Here is a 12,754-nt window from a genome sequence, read left to right as displayed (position 1 = left end):
GACGTTGCCTAGCAACTCCAAAACCAAAATTGTAATATTAACTTAAATACTAGATTTTTAAACCCATGTGTATTGGGGAAGGGGGAGGAGGAGAGTAATCTCTACCAATATTCAAGGAGTTTTTCAACTTCCAATTTCGGTGGCTTTTAGCCTTTTGGAAAATGAACGAAAAGAAAACCAGAAAACCCATCTTTGTAGTAAAACTTCTTGTGCTGATGCAGATTAGAGGTGATTTTCAGTTGGAAGAAGAAATCTGATAAGCAGTTTTCAGCTGATAGAATGAAAAGCTACAATTTATGTATATCAGAACACGCTTTAGGAAGTTATTTTCACAAACTTGCCCTTGATTAACTCTCCATAATAACATTGCCATTCGAAGTGTCTACATCAGTTACTTCTAGAAGCACTGTTAGTATGTTTTGAATATCCTTTGCTGTCCCACACTCTGTGTGATAACAACCTGCCTCATTCCTTTTGACAGGTACATCTCCATTTAATTGTGAATCTCTGCCTAAGCAGGGCAATCTTACCAGACATCGTAGACATCACAGAAGAGATCCGTGCTGAAAGAAAAGCACTTCTCATTAAGGAATATTTATTTAAAACATCTATGCTATTAAGTAGTACGGTTAAAAGTATCTTTCTTTTCTTTCTTTTGTTCGGGGAGGATAATCTTGTGAATAAAAATAAATTCATATAATGGGATTATGGTTAATTTGCTCTCTGGCTAATTAAATCCTCTTATTTGTCAAACCTATTGGATGGAAATAATTCATGCTGTAAATAGCACGATTTTGGTGCCCTGCTTGAATAGGATTGGATGATCCTATCGCCAGTTAAAAGAAAGAAACTAAAAAGTAAACAGTATTTGATCAGTGGAAGAGCTTCCTACCAAAGGCTCACATGTACAAGTCATCTATGGAAAAAAAAAACCCACCACCATAGCTACCGTATATTTAAACACTCACAACATTTAGACTTTATGACTGTCCTTAGGGGAAGCTGCTGGCTACAGCACACTCCTCTGACAGTCATGTACCAGAATTGTTTTGATCACTGATAGGAAGAATACGCAATCAAAGTCAGCAGAAGTCACTGCAGCAGTAGTGATCTGGGTGGCTCTGAAATGGCCAACTTGGAAAGTTAAACCTGAAGTTTAATCCTTCCAGAGAGCCCCGTTCTGTGCTGGGGTGCCAGCACACAAGAGGGGAGTTTGTCTCCTTTCTTCTTGACTTTAATAGGAGTCAGATGCGTCCCTCTAGAGCAGGTGGCCTGGCGTGGCAGCCCTGCCTGAGCGAAGCGCGGTCCTGCCTCACGTAGGCCAGTAGGAAGTTTGCCATTTGCCTGAGCTGGAGCGGCGCGGGATTGTCAGCATGCACGCTCACACTCGTGGAAACCAGAGAGGCGTACGATTCCCTGGATTTCACTACGGATTAGTTTAAAATAATACGGTCTAGCTTTATATTATGGAAGTAATGTCTTATTCAGAGGCATCGTGCATCTAAACTACAAAAGCAGATCCATTCGCGCTGCCAACGGATCTGCCAATGGATTCGTGCTGCAGCAAGCTGTCACATTGACTAGTTAGTGTCTCTGAAGACAATAGGATGTCTCTTTTCTGGGCAGACTGGCCACACGTGCAGTGACCTGATTGTGCAGGGAAATAGTCTAGAACAGCTCTTCTGTAATGGCTTTTCTGCAATAGCTGCCCATCTGGACACTCTCTTTGCTGATTTAGAAGTAAGATAAATGAAATGACAAAAAGGCATTTTTAGTGCAGAATATGCGTTGAAACGGAGATTTAATGTGCTAAACTTTTGCTGTTAAATGTAGTCATTATAACCCCCTCTTGCCCCATTGGCAAGTCCTAAAAGCTGCCTGAGATAAATTAGCATGTTCATCAGAATCAAAGTTATTGCAAAGTATTAAGATTCTTCTCTCTAGCAGAATTTATTCCTCCTGCTCTGCTGAAATCTTCAACTTGTTTCTGATATTTGGGTATTTTTGCAGCCATCTGGAGATCAGCTTTCTTTATCTGATTGTTTTCTGATTTGTATTTCTTTTAAAGTACTCTCATTTTTATATTCTTTGTAGTGTTAATGACGGTAGTTCTCTTACCTTGCTTTTAAGTTACATATACAAAGGAGTGCTGGGTAGCTGTTTTATAAGCTTTTAAAGAAGTAGTTTGTTAAATGAGACCATTTATTCCAAAAAGTCAGTAACACTAAATATAATTTTGGTGAGGAAAGAGTTAAGAAACTTCTTGGTTCTCCCCCTGCCATTAGTTTGAGCCAGGAGACAGCTCCCCTGACTTGAATCCTGGATCAGCATGTTGGCTCCACTGAGCAGTAATAGAGGAAAAAGAGGAAGAGAAATGTAAAAATGATCTATAAGCAAGAATGTCTCTATATATAGAAGTTTTCCGTGAAGCACCAGACACTCTTTAAGAATTAATGGCAAATTGGCCCAAATCATGCAGTGCTTCCAAACTACACTGAACTTGCTGTTTCTGCTCAAGAGATACATTGATATGTTTTCTTTGAAACTACACAATCAGTATTGAACAAAAGATCATTTCCATTACATGCAGTTATTTGTGCTGCTTTTTATTTATAACGCTGCATTGCTTGTTACTTAACAATTACTGCACATCATGTATAAAACTTAATAAGCAGTTCAGCTAGTTGATTGAGCTGATTTGGGTGGGGAGAGGAAGTAGATGTTACCGGATGTTTGGAGAATAACGAATTAAATTATCATAACACTTAGCCATGCAGGGAGGTAAGACTTCTCTTCCCTCCTAAATCTTTCTGATTAGTTCTGCAGTTGTGTAATCCTGCTTGCACAGAAAAAAATGAATGCTGCTTGCCCTTACTCCCTTTGCAGGTTAGTGGATAGGAAAGGACAGAAAAATGGAAGAAGTTCTTTACTCACTGCCCCTTGGTCTCTTCCCTTGCTTACAAGAGCTACTATGTGAGGACACAGAGGGTAATTAGCTGCATTTTTAGAACAGGAAAACATCTTGTTTCCCACTGCAAGGAAAAATCTGGTATGGGATAGGGCATTCATTCTCAAGGCTGCAGAGCAACGAACTCTTGCTTACTCAAGGCAGCTTGAAACGCTAGGAGTGTAGCCAGAAAGTACAATGCAGTTGGATTTTACTCTGTAGAAGGTCCAACATTAGTCATTACAACAAGGCATTGCATGTAGGGAGCTACAAGAACACTGCTTGGTGCTTAATGATAGTTGAAAAGCGACTGGGATATTAGAACCTATAAAGGATGAAATATGAGAGAGACCTGGAAACGCCCCGACAGATTTGCAGAATACTGAAGGCACATCAGTTCCCTCCAGTAATACTATGTTGGCTTTCAGCTATTTGATCACACAAGAAACAAGACAAGACTTTGTGTTTCAACTGTTTCCACTCAGACCTGTTTTGCCATGGCTGTTGTGAAGGATGGAGTTGTATTCTCTCCGTCCCACCATGTGGAAGGATGCTCTGCTTTATTAGTGGACTATTGGTAAGAGATGGTGGAAGTATAAGAGGCGAGTTTATCACTGAAGTGTTGTACTAGGGAAGTATTAAAAAAGGCAGCTGATGAGATTGTGGTGGTACCTGTGGTTCCTAGGAACCCACACTTGGCATTGTCCTGATGAAGGAACTTGGGACATTTAAACTTGCCATTTACAAAGTAATTCTTTTCTAGCTGTCATCACATACTAACGTGTAGGATATGGTCAACAAAAGCTTCATCGCTCTTGTTTAAAGATGACCAATATCAGATATACCTATTACGCCTTTGAAACATTACATTTTTACCTAGTGTTATACAGACCAATACATTTCCTTGAGTGCATCCAGTGGTTAGCAACAATGGGTGACCTAAATGAGCAGAAGACAAGCATGCAACCTGACTGACCTTGTACAGTAGACTCTTGTTTGCTTCTATTGCAAATACAGGGATTCCTTTCGTTGCTAAAATATGAGCAATCTGAGCTGCTGCTTGTTTGGCAGGATGGCAGCTGAGCTCTGCTCGCAGCGATAAGAGAGCAGCCTCTGTTAGCTTCTTGATAGCTGCATTATGCAAGCAGAGTGTTACCGAGCAAAAGGCTTTTAAAGAGGCATTAGGAGGATTGTGTTCATTAGAATGCAGTGCAATGTGAATAAGGCAAGCTGGACACAAGTTCCCTCTAGTGAGGGAATCAATAATAGCTTCAGCTCCAGGAGGTAGCTATAAAAATAGACTACGAAGATAATTAACTTTGCTGAATTACATACGAATGTGTTCTGCTTGTGTGTGAATTTAAAGGGCTTTGAGATGGTAAGAGAAGTATGAGAAGCATGATGAATTCATCACCCAGGTCCTTCCATTCTTTTTTTTGTCAGCACTTTTATATCTCTTTTAGTCTTAAAGTTTTGTTTCATATAGTTCCGTATTTGAATAGTTGGTGCATATTCTCATTGTCTGAATCTTGCAGAAAAAAAAAAGACAAAGTTTAAGGTTACAGAAGTTTTCTTACCAAATGGCATTTTTGGCAGAATATAGAAGCAGCTTTTGAACCTATGGGCTGTTTTTCACCATGTGGTTCAGGGCTGTTACTATGATATGTTCCCCAGAATACTAGGAGGATATAGCAATAGGAATAGCACAGGTAGAAGATCTGAAGGGATAGTGGCCATCTTAGCGGAGAAAATTAATCTACTTTTCCTAATTTTTCCAGAAAGTCCACACATAACTGTGGACAATTCAATTCTATTCTTCCTGATAATGTCTCCCTAAAAGAGGTAAACTAATGGCTATGTCATCATACAACAGTTATGGATGCCAGATGTGAAAATCTGTGTACACAGAGTTTGATCTCTGTGAGTTGGTACTGTGAATCAAAATTACCTGTCTCGTCTGACTGACTTTATGAAAAAACTTATACAGGAAAAATCAGTAGCAGAGAGGAAATAAATACTCAGAAAAGCCATTCTCATATGTACAGGGTTTGCACAGCTGGATAATCTAAGGAACACAGAGGAAATCATCAGGATCTCAGTGGTATTAAAAAAACAGAACAACAGCAGCATCTCTTCTGTGTGTTCTGCGCTTGCTGCAAAGTGTTCAGACGGCTGTCATCTGCAAATGCTCATGCTTAGTCCCGAGTGCCATCTGATGAAAAGCACCATTTCGGGAATTACATTGCAGGCAGCTATTTAAAGGAAAGGGAATCACAAGCACAAGATGCAGCCTGCCTTTACGGTGAGCACTTGAAGCTGAGTAAGGGGAATGCAGCGTTCTGTCCCTGCTTTGCACAGAAATACAGAGCTGCGCTACGGAAGTGCAGAGGGGTTTATCCCTTCGCTGTACGCCCATCAGCCGTACTGGTAGTGGCCACCAAAGCGTGTGAAGAACCTCCTTAGTGAGTTAATGCCCTCTGTAACGGCACCCACTGGAGATGCCAAGTCAGGACTGCAGCCTTGGGAAACGCTGCTTGGCACCAGGATGGGTTCCCAGCGACTGCTGTCAGAGTCCAGGCCAGCAACTCCGCGTTTCTTTCGAAGAGAGTAAATACGGGAGCAGTCTACAAGCCATACTGGACATTTAATATATCAGAAACTAAGGTGAATTTTTTCTCCTACAGCACCAGAATCAGGGGTCTTAATGAATTACAAAAAGGCCCAATTCTTGCAACAAAATTTATCTTCTGAAAGTAGAAGAGCTCTCAACTAGTGCAGATCGTCAGTCTGGACTACTTAAGAGTTATGTGAACTTAATACATTGCTTTAAACTGTCATCATCTGTTATCAAACAGTATTCCTGGTTGTATACACATTCGGAATGACTAATGTTACTGCATCAGAGTGATAGTGCAACTTAGTTCAACATTTATGAGCAGTAACATTGTAAGTTTGTTTTCCGTATAGGAAAACCAACATTTTGAGGAAGTATTTTCTTCAGTCCTCCAGAAATGGACAGCCAGAGCTGATAGAAGGGTGGTGTGCAGAACTCAGGTGTGGTCTGAGAGATGTAATGTCTTTTGAAATACAGTTTTTAAGTGGGCTGTCTACATATAATCAGCTTCAGGAATATTCTTCTTCAAAAAAGAGGACTTTTTGAAGATTTATTAGGTTTATTTAATCTTAAATGTTTTTTGCGTACAAAGCTTCTGAGAAGGCCGTGAGGATGACTGCTTGCGGGAGCTCTCAAATGCCAATGACAAAAAGGCACAATCTCCCACTTCACAGCAATGCACACAAGCCCTACAGCACATCGATAGGTTTTGTTACTGCTTGCTTTTCCACTTGTTTGCAGAGGAGGGTGTGAGTATATCTGTAACATCTTCCTTCAACCCTTACATTTACAGGGACATGGCTGAAGAGTAGTTTGGGCCTTGTACAGCAAGAAGGAAATCAGTTGACTTGGACTTATATTGCACCTCAGCTGGGCTACTGGGTTGCAGCTATGTCACCTGCTATCCCAGGTAAGATGGAATTGAATTTTAGTGATATTCACAGCATTGAGTAATTATTTATTCATATATAATGTTTATATTTTTCAGAATGACCTCATCTGAGATGCCACAGCTTGATCAATAATGGATTATTAGAAAACAGAAATCTGAAAGTAAAGGGCTAAAATCTTTTGGGGACTGTGGGGGGGCAACCCTTGTGCTCAAAATCTCTGAGTCGTTTCAATGGGAAACTTTTAAAAGTGTTCCTGCTTTGAAGCATGTGTGTCACCACTGCCTGGTAGAGCCATTGCTAGAAAATGAGGGAAGATATAACTGAAAATGAGGGGAGATGTAACATCAATGTATTGGTGTTCCAGCAGGTAGAAAAATACATGCTCTGAAGTTTCTGTACAGAAACTCCCAAAGAAATGGATTCACTTAAGACCAACAGCATCCTGGATTAGACGTTTACTGATGGATTGAGTGTAACTTTTTTTTCTTTTACGCTGAAGATGCCCATTTTGCTTTGCATCATCTTGGTGACTGATTAATTTACGCCGCAGATAACTTTGCATACAAGTTCCAGGAAGTTTATTAGCAGAGTGGCATTAGCAGATGAGCTGACTGGTTGCTATCTGCAAGCCTCTTGGCATAACTGTAGAAAATCACTTTGAACTGGGCATTATATGTACTTCTGCGCCTGTGGAGATTATTAATGTTGCAGCTTGCTTTTCCTTTTTTCTGTCTGTGGCTGCCTCTGATTTCTTAGTGTTAGTTCTTCAGCCACCAATAATCAGAGATACCTCTGTGTATAAAAGAGACGATCTATCAAACCAAAACCTCCTCCTTTTACAGATTTTCTGCATTAGGTTTTCTGGATGAAGACCAAATACAGTAGAAATGAAAACATTCTTGCGTTGGCTGTGCAAGCTAAATAAACTATATCTAACAAACTCTTAACATGAGGACTGTTTTTAAAGTCTGCTTGTGTATGCCATGAAGTTGTTTCATGATATACAAGCTTTTTCTCTGAGGTTATATTAAACAAAACTGCTGTAATATTCAGCTGATTCATTGCTGAACAGAGTTTAGAGGCAGGTGCAGATCTGAATAAGCTATCATACTGAATTTAATGGAATTTTACAAAATAAGTGTACTTTAAGAAAAAGCAACTGCTCTGAGACAAACATTTCCCAGTACAGCTCTGTCCCAGACTGCAAGGAAGTTACTCTAGTCATGAAATTGTGACTGTAACTCTACATTTAGAAGGCCCGTAACTCTAACAGGAGAAGGCTTATTTGCCCTTGCAGTCTACCTTGTATGGCAGAATTTCTATTTGTATTTTACTTTTCCTTCTTTCTGAGGGCTAGATCTGGGCTCCTAAAGCTTTTTTGCAACAGGAACAACTTTTTAATGAAAAATTCAAGTGATTTCTCTCTTCCTCTTTTTGCGTAATGTCCTGAAGCAACAGTATCGATCAGTTATGTAAAGGTAGTGGTGGGACAGAATGTATAAATAGTTAGATTTCCTAAATGCAATATACTTGATGATATTTTTAATGGGGTTAATGTCTTTTTGCTTATTTTATCTCCTCATTGAATCTATTTGATTTCTTATCTCAAAAAATGGACAGAAATGAGCTTTATATCCCTAGCAGTGGCTCTACAGACCACTCAAGATCCACAGATGAGGTTTTACAAACCTCATGATGAAGAACCTTAATGTTGGCCAAGTTTGCTGTCCTTCACAGTACCTGCATGTTACTCTGGTGGCTGGTGCTGTACCTCTTTGCCTGCAGATGAAAATTTGGGCCTTTATTTCAAAGTCATGATAAGGATTTTACAAACCAACAGGGTTACACATGCATAATTGTGAAAGATGCTGTCCACATGTGTGCATTCCTTTGTATGTTAGAACATTTACTAAGCGTTATTGAAACCTGGACTTACAACACTGTTTCACTAGTGGCCTGTTTTTTAAAGCTACTGAAGATCTGCTTGGCTTGGCTTGATCTAGACTTCTGAGCACCAACACATCTTCCAGTGAATCCTGTACTGCACTGTATGTACTGTTTAGTACAAAGCACCACAAATGTTGTTAAAGAGAAGCTGTTGGCCGCAGTGCTGCTACATGCATTACAGTACTGGAAGATGCTGTGATGGCTCTTCTCCAGTGACGACAGCTTTGGCGCACTTGTGTCAGCATCAGCAGCTGGGAAGCAGCATTCACTGATGCATGCTCCCGTTGAAACTAACTGCTTTTCCACAGAATGATCTATTTGGACTTGCAGTCATGAAAACCAGCACATGCTTTCTTCACAATTTGCTCCCTTCTCCAAAGATGGTCTGCTCAGTAGGCAGCAGGGCTATGAGCGGCAGTGTTGCTCACTTAGCACCCTGATAACAAGGGAAGACGTCCCTCTCTAAGTGTTGCACCTTTTCCTGCTTGCAGGTTGTTACAGGTCTAAATTCTGTTTTCTGGCCTTCCAGGTCCCGTTGTAACACACGACATTACCAGCTATCACACAATGTTTCTTTTGGCAATTTTAGGAGGGATGGCTCTTATACTTCTCGTCTTGCTGTGTCTGCTTTTGTATTATTGCAGGTAAGTCTCACCATCCTGGTTACGTAGTTCATGTTGAAAATATAAGGTTTTTTGTGCTCATGAAATTAAAAGCTTTTATATCAAAACGTTTTTACTTCGGTGGGAAAAAAAGCAAGCAAGCACTTGAAGAAGAAAGAAACAGTGAGATCAAATTTCGTATGTTCCTGGTTACATGCAGCATATACAGTCCCTGCTATTGGTGGGATGGTAGTTGAATTAAATACACACCCCTCTACCTGTGTTTTCCTTGTAACATGTTCTAAAACCTCCATTGTACCTGTTACGCATTTGCAAGTGATCTTGCTGTTAGTCTTACATTAAAATGAATGTTCAACTTTATCAGCAAGTGTGTATTAATGAGTGATTTTGTATTTGCCTCCTCCAGATGTTTGCTCCAATTTGTAATTGGTGCTTGAGATATTTCCCAATTGACATTAGTTATTCTTTAATTTTATCTTCGCTGCTGGGATAAGCTTTTAATTGTTAGGTTATGTAATAAAAGCTCAATTCCCCTAATACTAATCACTGCTTAAAAATCTCCCGTTAAGACACTTGCTGCTCTTGTTTCTGTGTAAAACAGTCATAAATGTGTAACTTCTTTTGTTACTGGCTTTTATAGAAGAAAATGTTTAAGACCACGTCAGCATCATAAGAAACTGCAACTTTCGACAGCACTGGACACTTCTAAGAAGGATCAAGCAACCTCAATGTCCCATATAAATTTAATATTTTCACGTCGCGAGTCAGAATTTCCTGGCGGGTTGTCCGTTGCTAGCAATGGACACACTGAAAACTCAGGTGCAAAGGAATTAATCAGTAATGTCCACATGGAGATGGTATCACCTAGTGGAGAAGCAGATATGCATACACCTATGCTCAAACACTCATTCAGTACTTCCCAGGAGTTTAGCTCCCGAGAGGAATTGCTCTCTGACAAGGAGAAAGACAAGTGCAGAATTTCCTTGGATGACCTGACTCCCAGCGGGTCTCTAAGAAAAGACTACCACAAATCAGCAGATAGTTTTCCTTTAAAGACAAGAAAATCTACAGAAACAGCTGAAGGCTATGAGTCCCCTGTCAAAGATGAGTATAGGAGAAGTTACAATGCTATGCTGTCTCAGCCTTTATTTGAAAAGCAAGAGAGAGAAATTCAAGTATCTATGAACCATATTGCTACTGGAAGTAAATACAATATTCAGGAACAAATATACCCCACACCTTCAGCCCCTGAAAAAGAGCTGCTGGACTGCAGACCTACTGATTGTATGATGTCTCGTTCCGTTGATCACCTTGAAAGACCTACATCTTTCCCTCGACCAGGTCAGTTAATCTGCTGCAATTCTGTTGACCAAGTCAATGACAGTGTTTACAGAAAAGTTTTGCCTGCATTGGTCATCCCAGGTCATTACATGAAATTGCCAGGAGAACACCCTTTTGTTAGCCAGCCACTGGTTGTACCAGCTGACCAGCAGATTGATATAGAAAGACTTCAGGCTGAGCTTCCTAACCCTCATGCACGGCTTTTTCCACACCCCCCACAACAGCTGCAACCCCAACAGTTAGCATCCCAAGCAATATCTCAGCAACATTTGCAAGATGCGGGTGCAGCTGAGTGGAGTCAACAAAATGCTTCCATGTCTGAATCGATTTCCATTCCTGCCTCACTTAATGATGCATCGCTGGCTCAAATGAATAGCGAAGTGCAGCTTCTTACAGAAAAGGCTTTGATGGAATTAGGAGGTGGAAAGCCATTGCCCCATCCTCGAGCATGGTTTGTTTCTCTAGATGGACGTTCAAATGCTCATGTTAGACATTCATACATTGATCTCCAAAGAGCTGGTAGGAATGGGAGTAACGATGCCAGTTTGGACTCTGGTGTTGACATGAATGAACCAAAATCTGCCCGAAAGGGAAGAGGAGATCATCTATCTGCACCACAGGGTCACCCACCGGTGCAGGAGCACCAGCAGAGAGAGCGGAAGGTTTCAGATAGCACAGCTTACACACAACTTGTGTACTTGGATGATATGGACCAAAGTGGCAGCGAGTGTGGAACAGCAGTTTGTAGCCCTGAGGACAATGCTCTACGATGCCTACTAGAAGGCACTAGTAAGAGAAGCGGTGTGCAGCTGCCCAGCCTGCAGGAGGAAACAAGAACTGTGGACACCAAACCAGAGCCATTAACTAGTCCCGAACACGGAACATCAGTTCAAGAGGATGAGGAGGATGAGGAGGATGAGGAAGATGACCAAGGTGAAGACAAGAAGAGTCCTTGGCAGAAACGAGAGGAAAGACCACTAATGACTTTCAATCTAAAGTGAGCTATTGTGAAAATCCACCATTCAGTGGAGTATAAAATTGCCAAATATTCTTTCTGTGGAAGTGCTTGATTTTTTTTTAAATTTTTTTTTTTGTTGTGGAGAGAAAAGAGAAAAACAAACTGTGGTGAGCAACATTTGAAAGAACTTAAATGCATTACTGTGTAAATGTTAGAAAATAATTAAAATCATTCCTCTGATTTAACGGCTGCCTCCAGTGAGATAGCTGAACAAAGAGTGTGATTGTTATTCCATATACTTGATATTGGTCATCCAGGATGTTGAAAATACTGAAAAATTGTTTTGGTTGGTTTATGACCTCAATCTCCTTATGAATGGGAGCTGGTAAAGCTTTTGTTTTGTAGGCCAATTTTATGTTGATAATGCTACTGAGAGTATCTTAAAAACAAGAGTTTGACACATGGTGTCCAAAATTGTGCATTATCTCAATGAAAGGCTATGCATTGCTGCTTTTAGTAATATTTTGCTTATACTATGCTTTTCTTAATTTTACAAGTTGGTTGTAAACATTTTATGTCCTTTATTATAAACTACTCAGCAATTTATTTTAATGTAAAACTGCAGGAAACTTGAGTAGCATCCCTTAGCATTGAAGCCTTTTTATGAAACCAAACTGAACTTTATGTCGACTAAGATTCCTCCAATTCTGGTCCCATTTACTCAAAGTGCCTTTTTTACAGTAACAATGAACAGTCCCTTCTTTTGCTAACTCCTTTTAATTGACCCCATTTGGGATTTTATAAACTTCTGAACTTCTACCTTTTCTTTTAAGCTGCATGCCAAGAGTCCCATTTTGTGCTGAGCATTTCTCATTTCAATACAGTGTATTCTGTAGCGATCATGTATATTGTGGATTCTGTTTAGCCAGGATAGACTTAGAAGACATTTTAAAGGGCCCAGGGTAGCCAAGAAGATAGTTTCATTGACTGTATATATTGTTAGTTTCCTCTGGAATCATATGAGCTAACCATGCTCATATAAAATGGACTATAGACCGAGCAAGTGGACTGAATGTGTCTAGAAAAATTTGGGAGGGGGGAAAAAAATGTACTATCCAAAAGTGCCAGAATGACTCTTCTGTGCTTTCTCCATACAGAGCTGCTTGGTTATCCAAAAATTATAATTGAAAATAAACTGCAAAAAATATCTTCGTGGAGTTTTTCCTCTGTTGGTGGTCATCACATTATTTTATGTTATTTAATAAGAAAAGTACTTTGGTTTCACTTTTGCTGTGTGTATTTATGCTTGTGTGACTTGCACACTTTCTTATGCAGTTCTCATGAACTTCAGTCAATACTGAAATTTAGACCCCTTTCCAGAAAAGCATCCTCCCTATCTTGATAAGTATGTAACTATTTGCTTAAGTATCG

The 12,754-nt window shown here is 40.0% G+C and overlaps 1 protein-coding gene across 1 annotated transcript in view; it reads left to right on the top strand.

The window, feature by feature from the left end:
• FAM171A1 (family with sequence similarity 171 member A1) overlaps positions 1-12,117 on the top strand; it is a gene marked incomplete at its 5' end in the record, with an annotated part of 92,031 nt that extends 79,914 nt beyond the window's left edge. Inside the window, 3 exons of the mRNA XM_082015227.1 lie at positions 6,355-6,471; positions 8,931-9,045; positions 9,665-12,117. Coding sequence (XP_081871353.1) covers positions 6,355-6,471; positions 8,931-9,045; positions 9,665-11,366 — 1,934 coding nt within the window. The 3' untranslated portion in view covers positions 11,367-12,117. The remainder of the gene's footprint in view (positions 1-6,354; positions 6,472-8,930; positions 9,046-9,664) is intronic.
• Positions 12,118-12,754: the final 637 nt, after the last annotated feature.

This window comes from Phaethon aethereus, assembly GCF_964289735.1.
Source record: "Phaethon aethereus genome assembly, chromosome: 2".
Classification (NCBI taxonomy): Eukaryota; Metazoa; Chordata; class Aves; order Phaethontiformes; family Phaethontidae; genus Phaethon; species Phaethon aethereus.
The sequence above is the reverse complement of the archived record's forward strand: the minus strand, read 5'-3'. Positions and strand labels throughout refer to the sequence as shown.